Genomic DNA, 19,487 nt, shown 5'->3' with positions numbered 1-19,487 from the left:
TTTGGGTCAGTAAGGGTGTCTTACAGCTACTAATGTTATTAACTATGCGTCCGTTCCTTCTCAAACCTCCGCCCTCGTGTGGCCGGTTTTCTCCCAACGACGTCATCGCAGGTCGCGCTGTGAGTGACGTCACCGGCGGCCGGAAACACGGAAGATCCGCTGTGTTGCTTCACTTTTACGTTCTTTGCGGCGTAGATATAAAAGTTTTGTATTTATGACAACAAGAAAGCCTTGCGCAAAGCAGCCAAAGAGTCGTTCACGCCTTCACCGTATGGATTAGTAGCGACCATGATGTCAACATGTAGACTTTTATACGGTGTCGGAGCCGTTTTGCTGGCGGCGCTGACAATGTTTATTGCATGTGGTAAGTGTCCGGGTGGTGAACGATGTTAACGCCAAGTGTTTTCTATCGGCAACAGAATTAATTCTCGCACATATATCTAACTCTTATAATACTGACATTTAATATAGCTCCTAGACCACATCAACCTCATATCAAGGTTTTGAGTACTCATATAATGAATAGTTTATCTAATCACCAAGAGATTTTGTAACTTTTTTGAACTGCAGTCACTCCGTATACTGTGACGGCGGCGCTGGGGGTCGCAATACTCGGTGGGACGGCGGTCCTGTGGAGAACTGCTGAGGATCGAACCGTGTTTGGCCTCCTCAATCTGTACATAACCATGAGGATGATGACCTGGTTGGGTAAAAGGCAGATGCGAAAACTAAACGAAGATACTTTAGACATTCAACGAACGCAGCAGGAAACGCTCCTCAAACGTCTGCGAAAAAACGCTGACACGGTTTTTGGAAGACACTGCGAATTCAGCTCAATCAAAGGTACCGATTTCATTAAAACTCCGTGTGCACGCGACGGGCCTCGCGACTATGACGTCATCGCTCCCCAGCTCAGACACGGGCAAACAATTTTATGTCCTATATGTATGAACTCGTGGCTCGACAAAAATGCAAGGTATTGCCCTTTTAAAATGTAGATTTATGGAATAACCAGACGGACTTAAATGTGCTCACATTATAGGTGATATTTTTTAAGTAACTGTTTACATAGTAATAAGCTCAGTCTTGGGAATTGCTGATTAAAAGTGTCAAGACCACAAGAATAGTCTTTACATTAGAAACACACTTGAATGTGAAGAGTTTGTCTCTAACCTGTCATGAAAAAGCACCTAAAGTCCTGAGCATCTCTCCCAGACACAGAAGACTTCTGCCAGCGGATTCCTCTCAGCACCCATGAGTGTTACGCAGAGCGGCTGGAGCGCTCTGCCGCTGGGCAGTGGAAGGTCCTGGTTTCGGAGAAGCCAGTTGTCCTGTCAACGACCTCTGCAACATCAGGGAGTAGCAATCTGGTGCTGAGCACCAAGGACGCCATCAATGAGTTCTTCTTCCAGGTTAATCTCTGTGAAGATCATCCAGTTGTAGCCTATTCTATTGATCCCAAATGAAGAACTTTGGGTTGCCATCTTATCCATGATATGCAAAAGCAAGACCCAACATCACACTGTGACAGTAGTCTAGAGCATGCATGTGTGTTATTCTGTATGTGTATAGAATGTGTGTGCATGTTATCCTGTATATCTCAAGTGTGTGTGTGTGTGTGTGTATATTATCCTGTATTTTTCTAGAGCAGGGGTCTCAAACTCAAATTACCTGGGGGCCACTAACCAGGCTGTGTTTTCGATGAGGGGCCAGATTAAAGGATTGTGACAAACAGCAGTGGGAAAGTGGAAAATCAACAATTTTAATATATAAAAACTATGTACACATACAGTAATTCAAATACATACATTCAAATACTTCCCAGCTCTGGCGATGAGCTCACTCGCCTCACATAGCTTGCCTCAACTGTAGCATCACTTTCTCTTTTTGCTCGATAGAAATAGTTTTGCTGCAGGGAAAGATTTTTTCAAAGCTGAGCGACTCGTGTCTCCCTCTCCTCTCCTTCATACCTAGCATACTGTTCTGGTTGTTTGGTTGTATAATGACGCCTAAGGTACTCTTTAAGCACGTCATCTTTTTTGCCTGCATATCAGACAAGTTGCGGTCTCGTTGAACTCTTGAAACTGTCTGTGCTCCAGGTCAGCCTTTCTTTTATTTTTTGAGAGTTTCGAAAGAGACATTTTGGCTAACAGAATGGTGAGCACATGCGTAGAGACGTGCAGCCTACGCGTGGACTGGGCTTTTTATTTTACTAGCACCACGCAACGCTGCATAAGCAAAAAAAAAAACACACACCCACAAATACAAGTTAAAATAAAATATAAAAATTACCCGTATGCATAAAAAAATTGAATTGTGGGCCAGATTCAAGCTTATTTTGTTAACCCGTGAGGGGCCGTATGAGGGGCCCTGCGTCGTGGGCTGGCACTTTGAGACCCCTGGTCTAGAGTGTGTGTGTTTTTACCCATATTTGTCTAGAGCGCGCATGTGTGTGTGTGTGTGTGTGTGTGTGGTAGGGAGTGTGTGTCTGTGCTGATGTCAGGAGGCAGACCTTCCCAAGCACACACAGCCTCCAGCGCGTCCTTTGGCTGTTTCCCCCGCGCACAACACACCAGTTGGGGGAGGAGCTTCCCACTGGACCCACCCCTTTCACCCTCTTCACCTCCAAACACATGCTGCACCTCTGTACTACTCCAGCCCCTGCACTCAGGGTAAGACGAATCATTGTTTTACATTTTGTTTTGCAATAGCCTAAAAATACTTTGGTGAGGCTTGATGTTAAAGATAAAATGTTAATAGTCCTGGTGACATGGTTAATGAACACTCATCTGGAATAAATGTGACTAGTAAAGATCTGGAAGGAATTCATTCATGTTTCTGGAATGAATGTGATACATCAAGGTGCTCGCTACATAAAAAGAGAAGGAAGTGTGATAAGTTAACAAACGTTAGGCTCTGTGGTGCTTGTAAGCTTGTTGTGTTGTGCATGATTCTTGTGCCCAGAGCAGTGGCGCAAAAAGGGGGTATGCAGCGTATGCGATGCATAGGGGCGCTGCACTAGAGGGGGCGCCAAATCGATGAGATTTAATACTTAATTTGTGCCCATCTTACGTTTGCCACCACCTCCTCCAAGCGATCTTGAAAAATTGCCAACCCTGAGAAAATAATTTGCCAAGTTGGTGGGGGTGGGGGGTGGAGTGCGGGGGGTGCCGATAGTATGTTTGCATACACCTCAGAAAGTATGTAGTTGCAACCCTGGCCCAGAGCATCTCTCCTTAACAGTGCAGGGTTTGTTTGTGTGTGTGTTCCTCAGGTCCAGGGTGGAAGGGACTTGCAGTATCTGCATCTCCTATTTGGGCTGAAAGATCGTCATCTTGGCACAGTGGAGTCCATTGCATCTTCCACCGTGCTCTATGCCTTCAGGGCCCTGCAGGTAGGATGGGACAGAAGGCCACGCTCTGGGCTACTCCGTGAGGATTACACCACTGTGGCTTTTGCACTTTAGGGTTATATTCATGGCTTAAAGACCTTTTAATAGAATGACCTTAATAGAATTGTAAGGTCATATTTTTGGGTAATCTAACATTTTAAAATATATAATCTCTAAATCATGATATTTTGACAAGGTCGTCCTGTTCCTTTGGGTAGACACTGTTCTTTGATTGTGTGTGGAGCATAGGAGCGCTGGGAAGAGTTGGTTGATGACGTTGAGTTTGGGCGGATCAGTGGGAACTTGACCCTGGATGCTGGCGTAAGGAAGGCTCTGGAGCGGCTGGTGCGGCCTGACCCAGGCAGGGCAGCAGAACTCCGAGCTCAGCTCAGTCAGGGCTTCAGGGGTGTGGCCCGCCGGCTCTGGCCCCGCCTGCAACTGGTTGTGGCTATAGACTCCGGACCTGAGCAGATTTACGGGGAGCTGCTCAAGCAGCTCTATTGTGAGGGTCTACCTCTCTACTCGCCGCTCTGCGCTGCCCCCGAAGGTGAACATGCACAACTGCACTGAACACATGAACAAAACATTTATGTCGTGATTTATCTTTCATCCTGGACCTTCCTGGACTTTTTTTTTTTTTAAAGATATGCAAGCGTTTTGTGTATGTTATTGTATAGAGGTGTTTGTATGCATTTCATGTGCGTGTGTGTGTGTGACAATGTAGGTTTGATCGGTGTGAACTTGTGGCCCCTGTGCAATGCAAGGCATTACCTGCTGTGTCCTCGCTCCATGTTCTGCGAGTTCCTGCCTGAGGAGATGGTGGAGACGGAGCAGCCCCCCACCCTCCTCATGGGCCAGGTGGAGCAGGGACAAAGCTATGAACTGGTCATCACCAACGCTGCCGGACTGTACAGGTTTGGCACTTCTGCCGTGTTTCAACTTTCATGTAGGTAAAAGAAAAGTGTGTTTTGGTGACCGTATTTTTCTTCATATGAGCTATATTTATTTTACCCATGTCTACTATGTTATTCTTGAGCTATATTTCTTCCATCCATCCATCCATCCATCCATCCATTTTCATTCTCCTATTCGGGTCCAGGTCACAGGGGCAGTAGCCTAAGCAAAGAGGCCCAGGTTTCCCAGGACAGCTGATGGATATAAAGGAGCCGAGCTATATTTCTTATACATTCTAAATATATAAATAATATTTTTATTCAAGTAAAACTGTTGTCTTTAGCTCATGTACTGTGACTCATGAGCAGTCTGGCAAGGTGTGACGGAACACAATACAGTAAATAGCATCAGAAGGATGATGGACTAGTTCAGCACCACAGGTCTTTTCTAGGTATCGCACAGGAGATGTTGTGAAAGTGGTCGAGATCCACAACCAGTGTCCAGTGGTGGAGTTTCAGTATAGGTGTGTATAGGTCTGCATGCATCTGTATATGTCACTACCATAGAAAATATTGAAACCATACCTTAAATGGTTGTTTCCTTTTCTGACCTGTGTGTGTTGCAGACGTGGTCAGACGTTAAACGTTAGAGGTGAACAAGTGTCTGAGGACCTGCTTTTGTCTGCTCTCAAGAAGGCAGTGGCCCTTTGGCCTGGTGCCAGACTGGTGGATTACTGCTGTGCTGAGAGTGGCATTCTGGGTAAGTTGTCATCAATCTTGTTTATGTTCTCTTGTCCAGATGGACTCGTGTGTTCTAGCTGTGTGTCCTGTGTGCTGATCTCACTGAGCACTCAGGCTGAACAGACTGCAGCAGCTTGTCTGAAAAAGTGGATTGGTGTATGTTCACATTGAGTGACTTATCAGTGGTGTAGGAATCAGAACCCTGCAGGCTACCATATGGTCTGTCTTGTATCAGTTTGGTACACAAGTGTTGGCATTACCTGAGTAGATTCAGTCATGTTAGCATTACCTGAGGAAATTCAGAAATATTAGCTTTACTTGAGGAGATTCGGTAATGTTAGCATTTACCTGAGGCGATTTGGTAATGTTAGCATTACCAGAGGATTTTCGGTAATGTTAGCATTACTTTGAGCTGATGCCTTAAGCAAATGTGAGGAGCTGAAGTAAAATCTTGTTAAGGACTTTGGTTTTGTAAACCAGATGTATACACACGTGTTTATTGGCCAGCATGATTATAAAATCCCATAAGTTAGGTATAAGATTAATTTGCTTTGCCTGCTTGTATGCATAGAAGACTGTGATTTAGTAAATCTGATGCACACAACTACATTTCTAGAGGACTTTGATTTTGTAAACCTGTTGTATATCACAGTATTTATTTAAGACTTTGACTTTGTAAATATGACTTACACCCATAGTATTTATATAGGACTTTGATTTGATCGACCTTATATACACAACTATTGTGTTTATAGAGGACTCATCAGGAGGTGCCCAGCCCCACTACCAGGTGTTCCTGGAGCTGATGGGAGTCAGAAACCTCACAGAGGAACAAAGATATAAGGTGAGATTGATTATTAGGTTATGTGATTTGAGACTGTTAGAATATATATCATTATTAAACATTATGTCAATTGTAACAACAATAAAAGAATATTCTATTATTGTCTCTCTGTGTCTCTGTGTCTCTCTCCTTTCTCTATCTCTCTCACACACCTTCATGCACACACATGTACGCACACACGCTCATACACCCATGCACACATTTTCTTTCATACATGTACACACACACACACACGCACACTCTCCCAACAAACACACGAGCACATACATACTCTTATGCATGCGCACACACTCCCATGCACACACTTGTTGTCACACACACGCACATTCACAGTTGGACTGTTGTCTTCAGGGAGACTCTGCAATCTACAAGTCCTTCAGGATCAAAGGTAGTATTGGACCAATGAGAGTTCAGCTTGTTAGGGAGGGAGCAATCCAGGAACTGAGAGGACGCATGATGTCTTTTTGGAACATCTCTCCCAATGAGTTCAAAATGCACCGTGTCATCCGCTATAAAGGGCACGCCGACTTCCTGCTGGGGAAGACCATTTCCTGAAATACCAATGCAGTGTATGGGATTTAGGTCTAGAGGTCTTACTGCCCAGTGGCAGAAAGATTCCACTTTCCTTACTGTACAGTGGCAGAGAGACCGCACCATCCATCCCACCCAATCACAGAGAGACCGCACCATCCATCCCACCCAATCACAGAGAGACCACACAATCCACACCACCCAGTCACAGAGAGACCACACAATCCATCCCACCCAATCACAGAGAGACCACACAATCCACACCACCCAGTCACAGAGAGACCACACAATCCACACCACCCAGTCACAGAGAGACCACACAATCCACACCACCCAGTCATAGAGAGACCGCACCATCCATCCCACCCAATCACAGAGAGACCGCACCATCCATCCCACCCAATCACAGAGAGACCACACAATCCACACCACCCAGTCACAGAGAGACCACACAATCCGTACCACCCAGTCACAGAGAGACCACACAATCCACACCACCCAGTCACAGAGAGACCACACAATCCACACCACCCAGTCATAGAGAGACCGCACCATCCACACCACCCAGTCATAGAGAGACCGCACCATCCACACCACCCAATCACAGAGAGACCGCACTATCCCAAGGGCAGAGACCCTGCCTTCCTTACCACACTATGGCAGAGAGAGAGTTCTTCTTGCCCACTATTTGAGAGAAGATTCCACCTGTACATTCAGTGTACAGTGGTGGGAGACTAACCCTTCCTTATAGACCAGTAGCAGAGAGGGTCTGCTTCCCTTCTTTGAAGACATTGTGTCTTTATATCCTTGATTACCAGCCAGAGATATCTGCTGAGTAGTGCTTGTGCCTGATGGATAAGGCATAGCTAATTAATTTATATGGTAAATTTCACAAAAAAATTAATGGTGTTTTACAAATAAATGAGAAACAATTGATTCAAATGAAAATGCATATTAATGTTGTATCAAAAACTAAAAGTTAAAATGAAATGCATGTAAAAAAATATATAAAGTTCTGAAATGCATTAAATCAAGTTTGGCAAATTAATATTGAGATTGATAACATCTGCCACCAGATGGAGACAACATCCACTCTATACAATAGTGTTGAGATTTAAATTTTCCAACATAATTAGGTGCTTGATTATTAATATTTTACTAAATGCTCAAATAAATATTTAAATGTATATTTTATTGAGTTTTAAGTATTGAGTTGTATTGGTTTAATCAGGTTTCAGACCATATATCCTAAACAGCTAACCTGTACAGATGTCAGTAGGTCCTATAATGAGCTATCTTTAATTGAGGTCTGGCTGTTGAGTGTTCCTCTTATTCCAGACCATTTTGGCCTGTAGCTGACCCATGTGAGAACTGTGAGAAGAGCCAAAATCAGGGAAGCCTACAGAAGCCAAAACACAACATGTTTCCTTGGTGTGTAAGACAGCTTGTTAAAAACGAACATGTTTCAATATCCTTGTGTGTAAGACAGCTTGTTAAAAACGAACGTTTTAATATCCTTGTGTGTAAGACAGCTTGTTAAAAACAAACGTGTCAATATCCTTGGTGTGTAAGACAGCTTGTTAAAAACACATGTTTTAATATCCTGGGTGTATAAGACAGCTTGTTATACCTCAGCCTAAGATGGTTGTTTTTTTTTTATTTTTATAGATTGTTGGTTGTTTTTAGTTTTTCGATTTGTGTGTTCTTAAGGTAGGTTGCAGGGTTTTGTGGTTGAGAGAGGGTTGCTGTGTTGTGTAACACCTGTGTGAGCTCTGTGTTGAGAGTTGTCAAAATCAAATGTATAAATTAATGCCCTGCTTTTCTCACAGCTGTTGAGATGTCCATTAAAATCAATCAACATTATCACCATAGCTGTGTGATCTATGTTAATTATAGGACGTAGTAGTGACCATTTTTTTCAATACACAAAGACCACAAAGAATTACAATTTTTTTAAATTATTGATTTATTGAGATGAATTTGTATCAGAAAATGCAGTTTTGCACAATTTATTTCAGACATCATTTCAGACCAGAGTTCATGATTTGTATAGAAATTCTACATTTAACATTTAGGGTAAAGTTACACTAAGTTAAGTGTAACACAGCATCACTAGCAGTGATCACTAGATGTTACTCTAATCTTACCACTTTTTTCGGTAACGAGTAATATAACGCGCTACTATTTCCAGTCCAGTAATCAGATTAAAGTTACTTATCCAAATAACTGTGCGTTACTATTTTTATTTTCCCTAGTAAAAATATATATTTTTGCTTTCTTCTTGGCTCAGTTCTACTTTTGCGTCTGACCGTAGCACTCGACTCTGCACGCTGCGCGCGACCCTGTGAGAGCGCGAGCGCGTTTTACAAGTCATTTTTTGCAGTGTCCTCCCGTAACGATGTGTGGTAGTATAAAGAAACACCCCTCAAAAACAGGGGAAGGAACATTTACCTGAAGATTTTTAATGTTGCACTGTGTTCCACGTTTGAAAAGTGCTGGAATTTTGACTAACGTCGCCTACTTTAAAATGCTTGAAATTGTAATGGTATTTCGTTTCACAAGCTGTCTGACTGAACAGGGGTGGGTTTCCCGAAAAGTTCGTAGCGCTAAGTACTTCTTAACCTCGTTTCATACGAGGTTACGAAGTACTTGGCGCTACGAACGTTTCGGGAAACCCACCCCAGTTCGCTTGTATTACGTTTACAAATAAATTTACAAATGATACCGCGCAGCTACACAAACGTAATGTCGGGAGATACTGTAGCGACTGCGCGCGCCAGAGTTGCGTTATCAATAAAGTTTCCCTCCTCGGGATTTTTGGATTAAGCAGTTTCTGCCTCGGTTACCGAACCTGCTTCAATATGTTGTTACTGTTAATAATGCACTTCCAATAAAGTGAGTATTGGAAAAAATTATTTTGCTGCTGAATGTAACTACTAAAGTAACTTGTAATCTAACGTAGTTACTTTTAAAATCAAGTAATCAGTAACGTAACTAAGTTACTTTTAAAAGGAGTAATCAGTAATCAGTAATCGGATTACTTTCTCAAGGTAACTTAGCCATCACTGATCACTAGGGAGATAGTTGCACACATTCTCTTCAGCCTTGGAGTGACTGGATTAGCATGAAAATGGAATGGCTCAGGTCCAGTCTGGAGGCCCAATCCTGCCAGGTAACAGAGAGGGGCTCCATGTAGACCCTCCACTGGTGCTCCCCAGGCCTCTGTGTTCTGTCTTTGCACATTGTACCTCTTGGTAGTGTAATATCTTCTCATGGATTCTACCACTGTTAGGCTGATGACGCTCAACTAATCCATTCCTTCCAACCTTCCGACACATAGCTCATCATGCTTTGCTCCATGGACAGCTCGTAACCAGCAGCTCAATTCAATCTTCTGTGTATCCAAGGAACTCTTGTTCCTCTCCATGACCTCACAGTTTCCCTCGAAAACTCATTGGTCTTGCTATCTGAAACTGCATGTAGCCTCACTGTTTGTAATCTGATCATGTCAAGCAGGTTTTTCCTTTGTAACATATGAAGGATTTGGCCTTCTCTCTCGGGAAGCTGTCCTGGTGCTTGTGCCTGTGATCACCTCAGACCTACTGCAACTCACTACACTACTTGTGGTTATTCCTCTACAGGTCATCAGACCTCGACAAATGACCCAGAATGCAGCAGCTTGACTGGTCTTCAGTCTTCTGAAGTTCACACATGACACTTCACTGCTGCATTCCCAGTATGCTGATGCAAGCCAAAGGTAGACACCACTAGATATAGAAATAGATGGTAATTTAGAAATGGGTATACAATTTGAAATGTTATTTGGATCAAGACCCATGTACACTGTAACCATCTTAAAACAATCAGGATCATGTCCAGAAGTAAGACACATTCACAATTATTTGCAGTTGAGGACCACATTTTAGCATTTAACTTTTACAACAATAGGATAAAGTGTTTCACAGTATTAATGTCAAGATCAAGAGGAACAATCTACATACTGATGAAGTGGGAATAGTTTCCATAATATTATCAATCTTATTAATACAAGGAATTATTAAGTTGTTCACACCCAAGTCCCGATTCTTTCCAGGATTCTTTATTGTAAATGTAATGTCATAAGCACTGAACACCAGTGTTAGGGTTCTCTCTTTGTCACTGAACACCAGTGTTAGGATTCTCTCTTTCTCACAGAACACCAATGTTTGGGTTCTCTATTTCCCAACGGACACCAGTGTTGGAGTTCTCAGTTTTCCACTGAACACCAGTGTTAGGGTTCACTTTTCCACCAAACACCAGTGTTAGGATTTTCTCTTTCCAACGGAACACCTTATCTGAACACCAGTGTTAAGATCCTCACTTCTCATTGAACACCAGTGTTAGGTTTCTCTGTTTTGACCCATGAAGCTCTCTCTGTCATAGAGTTCCAACAGAGTCCGGAGAGCTGTGGGCCTCACAGATAAGGTGGGCAGCTACAACCATCGCTAGTATCTCTAGTATTTGTCTATTGACACTTCATATTTGCTGCTATTCCCAGTAGCTGTGGATTCACCTTGCACTGATCAGCACATTGATTTTTGTAGGAAAATAATAATTCTATATGTATTCAGGTTGTTTCATTCTTTTAGAACACAATACACCTCCATTTGTACAAGATATATATTATAGATGTGCAAACACACACACACACACACACACACACACACACACACACACACACACACACACACTTTCCACATTTTATTTAATCAGTGAGATGAGCCCTGGTAGGTTTCATTAAATTTCACCCCATTACTTTATTGGTCTCATTAAACCTGAACCCCTAGCAGCTGGATACTGATACGAGGTATTAGATAGCACACACACACACACACACACACACACACACACACACACACACACACACACACACACACACACACACAATACGGCAGCCAGGTATCGCGTTGAATCCCACCACATCCATACACACTCAAACACTCACACATTCTACACATTCTGATACAAACAACAACTGCACATATACCCATGTATGCAATGACAAACTTGTGATGTACCTTGGCATGACTTATATATGCACAGTTGTCCTGGTGTAAGTGACCGTGCATGCACCTGGTGTAATAATGTGGGGGTATTATGTGTTCTTACCCCCTGTTTGACTTTATCCCAGCTGATGCTACTGTGGAAAGTGACAGCTGGTGAGGAGGGACGCAGTAACCTAATGCACAAAGACACCAGACCTGCATGGACGAGCAGGAGCTACAGGAGCAGGAGCTACAGGAGCAGGTGTTATAGTAGTAGGTGTTAGAGAGGAGCAGGTGTTATAGTAGTAGGTGTTATAGTAGTAGGTGTTAGAGAGGAGCAGGTGTTATAGTAGTAGGTGTTAGAGAGAAGCAGGTGTTATAGTAGTAGGTGTTAGAGAGGAGCAGGTGTTATAGTAGCAGGTGTTATAGTAGTAGATGTTAGAGAGGACCAGACTGCCTGATCACATCCTGCTACGGCTGTCCTGGGATGACAGGCTTAGTAGATAATGGCTTGAGAACTTCTTGCGAGTCAGTAGTCCACCATCTTTTTTGGATATCAATCAGTAGTTGTGGATTAGCTCTTGTACGGAGCCCTTAGAAAGGGCATGTTTGTATTCAGTTATCTGACCTTTAAATCTTTAAATGATTCTGATCTGAATCTTAAGTTTTTGTTTTGTCTTAGCAACATCCTGAAGTCCACATGGTCTGCATGTAAAGTATACCACAAGTTCATGCATAGTCATAAAATATTTTCTTATGACATTAATATGAAACACTTTGGTTCTAAAGCATTCTCACATTCAGAACAGTTCCTATGAGAGAAGTGTTCAATACAGACAATTCTAAAAATGCTGTTAAAACCACCTGTGTGTGTTTCACATCTTATGTCTCCATTTTAATCTTTCTATCTTCACTTTCAGTGATGTAACTTGTGTCTCTCAAAAATGAGAAGTTGTATCACAAGGAATCTAAAATATTGAACAGTGTAGTTGGACAAGGGCTCTGTTAGTGACAATGGTGTGACCAAGAATATTAGTGTTCTAGGAATGTTTGGAAGCAAAAACCGCACAGACCTGACTGGATACTTACATAGGAAATATTTAAATAACAGTTCCTTATTAGAGATGTATTTTTTAAATCTAAAATTTTGTCTTGGATCACATTTTAATTTAATGTAGAATAAATTGAACCTTTTCCCCATCCATCTCTCTTAGAGGTCAGTGTGTTTTTCTTCTCATTCATGTCTCTTAAAGGTCAGTGTGTTTTCTGCTACTTTAACAGACACTTCACTGTTTTCTCTGATATGGTCAAGTGTTGTTATCTCATCATTAGGCATTGTAGACTTTGTCGGATATCTGTGCAGCACGTGTAAACACGATTGTTTATACATACAGTCTATGGTCAAAACATGCAAAAGTATTTAATCTCATCAGAAGGAAGTCTAACACTGTATCCTGTTGTTTGTGCTTACCACTCAGACATTAGATTAGCATGGCAATCTAGGCTGGTGAGGCTAAGTTACTCCTAGCTGTGTAACGTTCACTAGCTAGTTGGCAAACTTGGTTTTATATGTGCAGCGAAATGTCTCCTAAAATCCTTGAAAATTGAGTAACTAGGTCTGTGCATTTAACTAGTTTTACCTATGGATTTACTACACACACACACACACACACACACACACACACACACACACACACACACACACACACACACACACACACACACACACACACACACACACACACACACACACATTCATTATTCTAACACCTCTGCACACACACACTTACTACTCCTCAAATTGTACACATACATTCGGATCTTTGGTCTTGAATACACCATGACTTGGTAAAGTAGTGTACATTTATTCAGGGACATAGTACAGGTTTTATTGTAACAAATCTGATTGTAGTATTATTCAGAGTGCATGCTCAAACTCAAGAAAAAGAGCAGAGAAGGAAAATCATGCAAACCAAAATATGCATCTAACTGTATATGACTGATATGCGAATAGTGATAAAGGTCATTATTCTTTCAGAATATACAATACCAGTGTTTGTGTGAAGGTAATATGCAAACAGTATTACAGTTATAAGGGATCATCTATCAATGTTATCATCAAGCAAATAACAAGTCAGTCTGCTTCAACAGGCAAAAGAGAAATTACTACATGGTTCAGTGCAGTCCTAGTTCAGAAAATGGGATAGGGTAAGAGGTAGGGTTATGGGTAGCGGTTGGGTTAGGTTTAGAGGGTAGGGGTAGGGGTAGGGTTAGGTGTAGGGATAGGTAGGGTTATGAATCTCAAGCAAGATGTCGGATGATTCACTGACGATGACAGCAAGTTACAAAGTCATGTCTATGAATACATACCTGTTAGTACTGCACAAAAATTACATCAGAATTAGCTTTGAAAACATTTTCTCACTGGACTTTCTTATTGAACAAATGAGGAAAATTTGTTTAAAGATTAAGGGAATTATCTTGTTATTGTCAGTGATGCATTCAATATCTGATAAGAAGAAAAATATTGGTGTAACTTCATAACACTAATGCAAACCTTCTTTTACTCATGAAGCAGCACTGAATAACTGGTCCTGGTTCATTTAACACTGATCATTTAACTCAGCCTCTGTACTTCCTAACTAACTCAGTTAATCCCATTTAGGATCCATTTTCCTTTAATATATTAACACAAAGGTTGATATGGGAAAAATGCTTTAAAATAGTGTGAATCTGTGTGTATGTGTGTAGGGGGTGGGTTAGGGATTACTGGTTAACAGAACAGATTACATAAGAGTTTTCATATTCAACACTCCATTTTGGCGGTCCTCTCATTGACTCCTGACATCCTTCTCCACCAATCACTCCTGTTTAATGATTCATGCGTGTAAAGTACACCAGTGTGGATCAGTATAAGCTGTGAATGATGTACACTCTGCCCTGAGCCAGGCTTTTTAGGAGCAGAGCTCTGAAGTACTCTGGGAGAATGCTGCACAGAAGGCTTTAAAGGGAGCTATGATAGGAAAGAGTCTTACTGCAAGGTTCACATTCTACATGCATGCAGTGACTTTGGCTTGTATGGAGTATGGACAACAGTCTCTTCTACTGTGGACCACTGGATAATGATTCAGGACAGAAGCCAAGCCAAGGGGGGTGGGGGGGGGGGTGTTTGTTTATGTTACATTTTTTAATTTTTCATTTAAAAAATATTTTAGGTGAAGTTTAAATACTGGACCACTATCACATTCTCTCAGATTTTTTCAGTGATTAATATTAGTGGGTTTGACAGCTTTTTCCTGATTTACAGAGCTGGCTGTGACTATCGCATGAAACATTTCCACTGCCATTGACAGAGGCCTCACACCATTCCTCCATGTATGATAGTATTAAAGCTTTGTGTTGAAGTGATCTATACTTTTTATTCTTATGTACAGTGCATATCTTTTTTAAAGGCAATATATGCAGTATAATATCACTCATGCAGATTATATTTATATGAGTATATGTATGTATGAGTATGTACAGTTGTGATCAAATTTATTCAACCCCCACTGAAATAAAGTGTTTTGGCCAGTTTGACATTGATTTTGATCATTTCAGTCATCTTATTTACAATTATATCAAAGAGGCACTTATAAATTAGACAAACATAACATAATATTTATGATGGAATAACCACAAATGTCTTTACTGTGCTCACATCATTATCAGTTTTATTCAACCCCCTAGTGACATTATTTTTTAGTACTTAGTACAACATCCTTTTCCAGTTATGACAGCTTTCAAGCGTGAAGCATAGCTTGACACAAGTGTCTTGCAGCGACCTATGGGTATCTTAGCCCATTCTTCATGGGCAAAAGCCTCCAGTTCAGTCACATTCTTAGGCTTGCGCACTGCAACTGCCTTCTTTAGGTCCCACCAGAGGTTCTCAATTGGATTTAAGTCTGGTGATTGCGATGGCCACTCTAGAATGTTCCAGCCTTTCATGTTCAACCATGCTCTAGTGGACTTGGATGTGTGCTTCGGATCATTGTTCTGTTGGAAGGTCCAACGTCTCCCAAGCCGCAGGTTTGTGACTGACTCCATCACATTTTCCTCCAAGATCTCCTGGTACTGAAGGGAATTCATGGTACCCTGCACACGTTGAAGCTTTCCTGTACCATTAGAAGCAAAACAGCCCCAAAGCATAATTGACCCCCCGCCATGCTTCACAGTAGGCAAGGTGTTCTTTTGTTCATAAGCCTGGTTCTTCCTTCTCCAAACATAGCGCTGGTCCATTGTCCCAAACAGTTCTAATTTAGTTTCCAAAACCTGTTCCAAAACCTTTGTGGCTTGTCCACATGACTTTTGGCATACTGCAGTCGACTTTTCTTGTTCTTTGGAGTCAGCAAGGGGGTGCGTCTGGGCGTTCTGGCATGGAGGTCTTCGTTATGCAGTGCGCGCCTTATTGTCTGAGCTGAAACTTCAGTGCCCACATCTGACAGGTCTTTTTTCAGTTCCTTAGCAGTCACACGGGGATTTTTCTCCACATTACGCTTCAGGTAGCGCACAGCAGTCGCGGTCAGGATCTTCTTTCTGCCACGACCAGGTAACGTTTCCACTGTGCCCTTTAACTTGAACTTGCGAATGATACTTCCGATAGTGTCTCTTGGAATATTTAACAACTTCGCAATCTTTTTATATCCATTGCCATTCTTGTGAAGAGCAATAACCTCTTCTCTTGTCTTCTGGGACCATTCTCTTGCCTTCACCATGCTTGGAAACACACCAGTAGATGTCTAGAAGGAGCTGAGTATCACAGTCCTTTTAAATCTGCCTAATTGGTGCTTATCATGCTTGATTGCTGCTCGTTGACATCCACAGATGTTTTCAAAACCTGATGGAAAACACTGGAATGAACCTCTGTTCTTAGGAGTGGTAGTCGTAAAGGGGTTGAATAATTGTGTCAATGAAGAAATCACAAAAAGGCCATTTAATACTTTATGACAAAAAAAATTGATGCTATCTTAGTTGCATTTAGTTCTTTAACAAGTCCTTGTAAGATTTCATTATGAACACAATTACAAATGTGCACTGAATTCCATAAAACCCTTCGCAGCATTGGGGGTTGAATAAATTTGATCACAACTGTATATGAGTATGAGTATATGTATGTTTTTGTTACAGCAGCCTTGAGCTTTGCATTCCAGATTTGAAAACATTTAACAAAAATGAACATTTGTCCCCAGTTCAACATGTAAAACATTTTTGAATTGGTAAACATTCAGAGAATGCCCATCTTTTGGATGCTAAGAAATTGTCATTTGTGCAGGTTTGGACAGTAGCAGTTCAGAGGGTTAGTTGAGATCCTCTGTCATGTTCAGTGTTTAATAAACACCATGGAGAAAAGAAGCCAGTGTGCATGTACTCGACATTTTATTTTTTGCTGTTATTTGTGCCAGGAGCTTTTCCACCGTAGTCGTCCCTACTGCTTCACACAGCCGCCCTTTGGTACGGTGTGATGCTCAGGTTCACTCAGAGTTCAGCCTCCTGCAGTAAGTCATCATGTTCTCATTCCCACATGCAGTCTGTCAGCTGAACACACCTTGAGTTCATTAGCAGAATTCCTAGTTTTGTAATTTCCTATGAAACACCTTACAATATGAAATGGCAATGCAAGTTGTTTTGCATGAATATTTATGAATTGGAAAGAAATGAATGATGGCTTTCAAGTCTGTAAATCATCTTTCATTTTGCTCAGGTGACCTGTACTTGTAAATATTGTAACTTGAATTAGTTTTTTGGTAACTGAACGCTGGGGGAGGTGTAACAGACACTTACTGAAAGCTGAGGGAGCTGTAACAGACACTAACTGAACACCGGGGGAGGTGTAACAGACACTAACTGAACACCGGGGGAGGTGTAACAGACACTAACTGAACACCGGGGGAGGTGTAACAGACACTAACTCAACGCTGGGGGAGATGTAACAGACACTAACTGAACACTGGGGGAGATGTAACAGACACTAACTCAACGCTGGGGGAGATGTAACAGGCACTAACTGAAAGCTGGGGGAGGTGTAACAGACACTAACTCAACGCTGAGGGAGGTGTACTGTTTTTTGTTGCCATGTACTTGTGAAAATGTGCAATGACAATAAAGTGGAATCTAAGAGACACAGTAACTGAACACTTTGGGAGGTGTAACAGACACTAACTGAATGCTGGGGGAGGTGTTAGACTGCATATAAAAACTTTTGCATGTGCTTTACTTTTGAGCTAAGGACCAAACAAAGTTTTACATGAACTGGTACGTGACCAAAGGAAGATATATGTGAAATATTGAATGTTTGGGAGCTCAGTTTTAACAAAGCAAATGTATCTTTTCATGGAAATGGTCTATTTAAGACAGTAGTCACACAGTACATGTAGTATCTGTAAAGCACATTCAGATATCCTCATCAAGCTCATGTAATGTTATCTCTCGGTTATGTGTCTTTTCCTTAGGAAAAACAGGCAGTAAACTTTACCATGTTGGAAGGTAAGAGATTCATACATATATTTTGTTACCTACAAGAAACATGTAGATTAGTGGCGTCTCTGGTCTGGAGCAACTAGTGAATGCTACAGTCGAATGCTACAATGGATTGTTGGGTTAGCAATCCTCTTTACAAAATGCCCAAAGGGTTCATTAACACCCTGGTTATATATCATTTGCTTTAAGTTCACTACAGCAAATATGAAATATCAGTGGCTGGATATTTTGTGGTAAACTTGATATTAAGTCAGTAGGTAATAAAGCTCAGCTGACATGCATATTGCATAGTTTAACATTTACAGTTGTAGGGATAGGACCATGCATGATCCTGAAGTGTGACCAACTGTAAAATCGCAAAACAATCACTGCAAACCATGTCTGAGTGTAACTGTCCTTTGTGGAGTCAGTGTTTCAGTGCAATCAGTGCATTAGGTTCAGGCACCAGGATGTTTCTGAAGTCTGGGTCTGAGATTGTGTCTCTGTGCTCGACCTCCTGGATTGGGAGCCTGACGTGTCGCTGTCGTGGCTCTCTGTGGAGCCCTGCTCCGCTAGCAGACACTCACGGCTCGTGTGCTCCCCCCTGCTCAGGTCGCCCAGAGGAAGGTCCACGGCTCCAGAGCCCAGGCGGTGGGGGGGAGGGGAGCGCTCCGATAGCCGCACACGGGCCTCACCGTATTCGTCAAGGAGGCCGGAGGTGTCTGGAACATGGCTGTCGGCACAGGCGACGGCCGAGCCCAGGTTCAGTTCAGTCAGAGACGGAGCGGAATGGGCTGGGGCGGGTTCGGCGGGCGGGCGGAGGGTGGGGAACGGGCGGGTGGCCATCACCAGTGAGTGTGTGGATGTAGGTGCGCTGGAAAGCCCCTGCAAGTGGTCTGGGTTAGGGGGGGGCAGCACACACAGTGCAGGCTGTGAGTGGCAGATGGTGGTGAAGCGCCTGTCTACAGCAGAAAGACCGAGGGGCGGAGGTGCCGTGACGAGCCCTGCTGGGCTGTCCTGTCCCGCTACGCCCTCAGGATCTGGGCTGGTCCTGAGGAGGATGGAGGTGGGGTGTGAGTGTTCATGGTGACTGCAGTAGGAGGAGGTGGATGAGCTGATGGAGCTCCACTTGTAGGGAGCAGTCTCAGTGCTGGTCAGAGCAGGAGGGTGAGGGCAGAGCTGATGAAGCTGTGATTCACCTGTCAGCTCACACACTGCTGTCCTTCCTGTACCTGCAACAGGAACACCAGGGCTTAGTAAGCACATGGTGGGGTGTTAAACACCAGAGCTTAGTAAACACACAATGGGGTGTTAAACAGTGTTCAGAAAAGTACCAGCATGGTATAATACATTAACAGTGAGCAGGCTGGGTGAGCATGCAATGTCTTTCTAATGAGCTGTTCACCGAGTACAAGATAAGGTGTTTATAACAAAGTGAGGGGAAAACTAGATTATTAGCAGTACATTTCATCCTTCATAATAACTGACCAAACTCTGGACTCATTAACCTATAACTACAAATACAAGCTTGGCTTTGTGTACACATGTGTACAATGAATCCAGACAGC

At 42.5% G+C, this 19,487-nt stretch overlaps 2 protein-coding genes across 5 annotated transcripts in view; one reads left to right on the top strand and one right to left on the bottom strand.

The window, feature by feature from the left end:
- The first annotated feature begins 123 nt into the window (after positions 1-123).
- ghdc (GH3 domain containing) lies at positions 124-10,157 on the top strand. 3 transcript variants are annotated; one of them, XM_077000865.1, is made up of 11 exons: positions 124-364; positions 571-843; positions 1,216-1,412; positions 2,478-2,672; positions 3,275-3,394; positions 3,641-3,938; positions 4,116-4,305; positions 4,737-4,808; positions 4,911-5,044; positions 5,781-5,869; positions 10,042-10,157. In XM_077000865.1, the coding sequence occupies exons 1-11, from the start codon at positions 289-291 to the stop codon at positions 10,081-10,083; spliced, it is 1,686 nt and encodes a 561-aa protein (XP_076856980.1). In that variant the 5' UTR covers positions 124-288; the 3' UTR covers positions 10,084-10,157. The 3 variants fall into 3 exon arrangements, with proteins under 3 accessions (XP_076856980.1, XP_076856979.1, XP_076856981.1); XM_077000864.1 differs by lacking the exon at positions 10,042-10,157 and adding an exon at positions 6,203-8,269; XM_077000866.1 differs by lacking the exons at positions 124-364; positions 10,042-10,157 and adding an exon at positions 6,203-8,269 and having other exon boundaries at positions 836-976.
- Positions 10,158-13,268: 3,111 nt separating this feature from the next.
- kcnh4b (potassium voltage-gated channel, subfamily H (eag-related), member 4b) overlaps positions 13,269-19,487 on the bottom strand; it is a 48,288-nt gene continuing 42,069 nt past the window's right edge. For both annotated transcript variants that reach the window (XM_077000861.1, XM_077000862.1), the window contains one exon: positions 13,269-19,151. In XM_077000861.1, the coding sequence (XP_076856976.1) occupies positions 18,364-19,151 (788 nt within the window). In that variant the 3' untranslated portion in view covers positions 13,269-18,363. The remainder of the gene's footprint in view (positions 19,152-19,487) is intronic.

Source organism: Brachyhypopomus gauderio, chromosome 3 (assembly GCF_052324685.1).
Source record: "Brachyhypopomus gauderio isolate BG-103 chromosome 3, BGAUD_0.2, whole genome shotgun sequence".
Lineage (NCBI taxonomy): Eukaryota > Metazoa > Chordata > Actinopteri > Gymnotiformes > Hypopomidae > Brachyhypopomus > Brachyhypopomus gauderio.
This window is presented reverse-complemented; position numbering and strand designations above follow the sequence as displayed.

Bases quoted from the DNA above. Each gene is read 5' to 3' on its own strand.
- ghdc (XM_077000864.1), top strand. From the start codon at position 289: ATGATGTCAACATGTAGACTTTTATACGGTGTCGGAGCCGTTTTGCTG. The intron at 2,673-3,274 runs GTAAGACGAATC...TGTGTTCCTCAG, and splicing joins CTCCAGCCCCTGCACTCAGG to GTCCAGGGTGGAAGGGACTT. The intron at 5,870-6,202 runs GTGAGATTGATT...GCACATTCACAG, and splicing joins CAGAGGAACAAAGATATAAG to TTGGACTGTTGTCTTCAGGG.